The sequence below is a fragment of the Ceratina calcarata genome, unplaced genomic scaffold, assembly GCF_001652005.2.
Source record: "Ceratina calcarata isolate Rehan_Ccalc_2016 unplaced genomic scaffold, ASM165200v1 scaffold543.2, whole genome shotgun sequence".
In the NCBI taxonomy this organism is placed as follows: domain Eukaryota; kingdom Metazoa; phylum Arthropoda; class Insecta; order Hymenoptera; family Apidae; genus Ceratina; species Ceratina calcarata.
In genome coordinates, this window is record NW_017176600.1 from 8,966 (window position 1) to 10,301 (window position 1,336).

Genomic DNA, 1,336 nt, shown 5'->3' on the forward strand with positions numbered 1-1,336 from the left:
CTTTAGCCATTAGGTATTCACCGTTTATCAAATTGTTTAGTTACTAATTCTTTTTTCGCACAGATGATATCATGGAGTGGCAGTATAGAGATCGGTGTAACAGAATGCGATCCAGAATTAATAGACTTATTAGCATGTGCCACCAATCTGTGGCAAGGAACATGGATTATGGCCAATTGCGGTATAATCCACAATGGGATAAGGACGGTAGAAATGTATGGAATGGATTTGAATACGTTACAAGAAGGAAGCACTTTAGGAATAATGAGGACGTCAAACGTAAGTCTTTAGGGCACGTACTACGGGAGACAATTTCTCAAGCGCTAAAGTAAGAGTATAGATGTTTAGCTACATGCTATAGCACAGTTCTTTACAATTATTATCGATGTACAGGGTGTCCTGCTACTGGTTGGAAAATTCTGAGGACTGATTCCAAAAGCTAAAATAGATAAATATTAAGAATCAAAGCAATGCTTCTATGGCTCCAGTTTTTAGTTATTAGCGATTAGAAATTGCACCTGATGAGAGGCAAGTGATTCTCAAGGGTAACGTGCGTTCAAGACTCTAAATCCTAGTGTGGGAATAGGTGACAGAATAATTAGCACTGGTGATTTCACAAGAAGATTTATTCAGATCAATTGCGTGCGTCCGTACGCTCGAGAGACTTCCGCTCGAATGCCTTTGTCCCGTTGAACAGACGTCCAACGGCTCTCCCTTATCTCTTCTCAGAAGAATCGCTTTTCTAAAGAATAACGTATAAACATTTCCCAAAAGGGCCATGTGGCCCGTCGCTAGGCCAGTCCGCCACACTAGTATACCTCTAAAGCCGGCTACAGACCTATGCAACGCGCAAAATTCACTTGAAAGAGTCGGTTTTTTACGACCGGGCGCGCACTGAAGGACCTGGCGCGCCGTCAGGCCGCGCACGCGAATGCTCACGCGCACGGCCAAGAAATGTGAACTTCGTTGACACGTTTTAAGCATTTATATTAATTATATATGAGCATGTATATTAATACTTAAAAGTAATTGGAGATGCGCATAATCCGCGAATATTGCATACATTATATTATTTTATCTGAATATGTATTGTTTTCTATGCAGTACAATTTTCTCCCGATTACTCTCTCGATCAGACGAAACCCGGCGTCCCTCGTATGGGACAGTCCTAACGGTTTGCATTGTATTTGACACGTTGCATTTGGGATCACTGCTAATCGAGGACAATCACCTCGCAGCCAATGTGCCCAAAGTAACTGTAACTATTATGAAGTATTTTAGATACACGTTGTACCTGAGAACTGATGCCAGGGGTAATTTTTAATCACTTATAACT

The 1,336-nt window shown here is 41.5% G+C and overlaps 1 protein-coding gene across 1 annotated transcript in view; it reads left to right on the forward strand.

Annotated features, from left to right (window-relative positions):
• Nucleotides 1-1,336, forward strand: part of LOC108628853 (neuralized-like protein 4) — a gene marked incomplete at its 3' end in the record, with an annotated part of 19,764 nt that overhangs the window by 5,016 nt on the left and 13,412 nt on the right. The window contains exon 3 of the mRNA XM_026816788.1: nucleotides 64-279. Coding sequence (XP_026672589.1) covers nucleotides 64-279 — 216 coding nt within the window. The remainder of the gene's footprint in view (nucleotides 1-63; nucleotides 280-1,336) is intronic.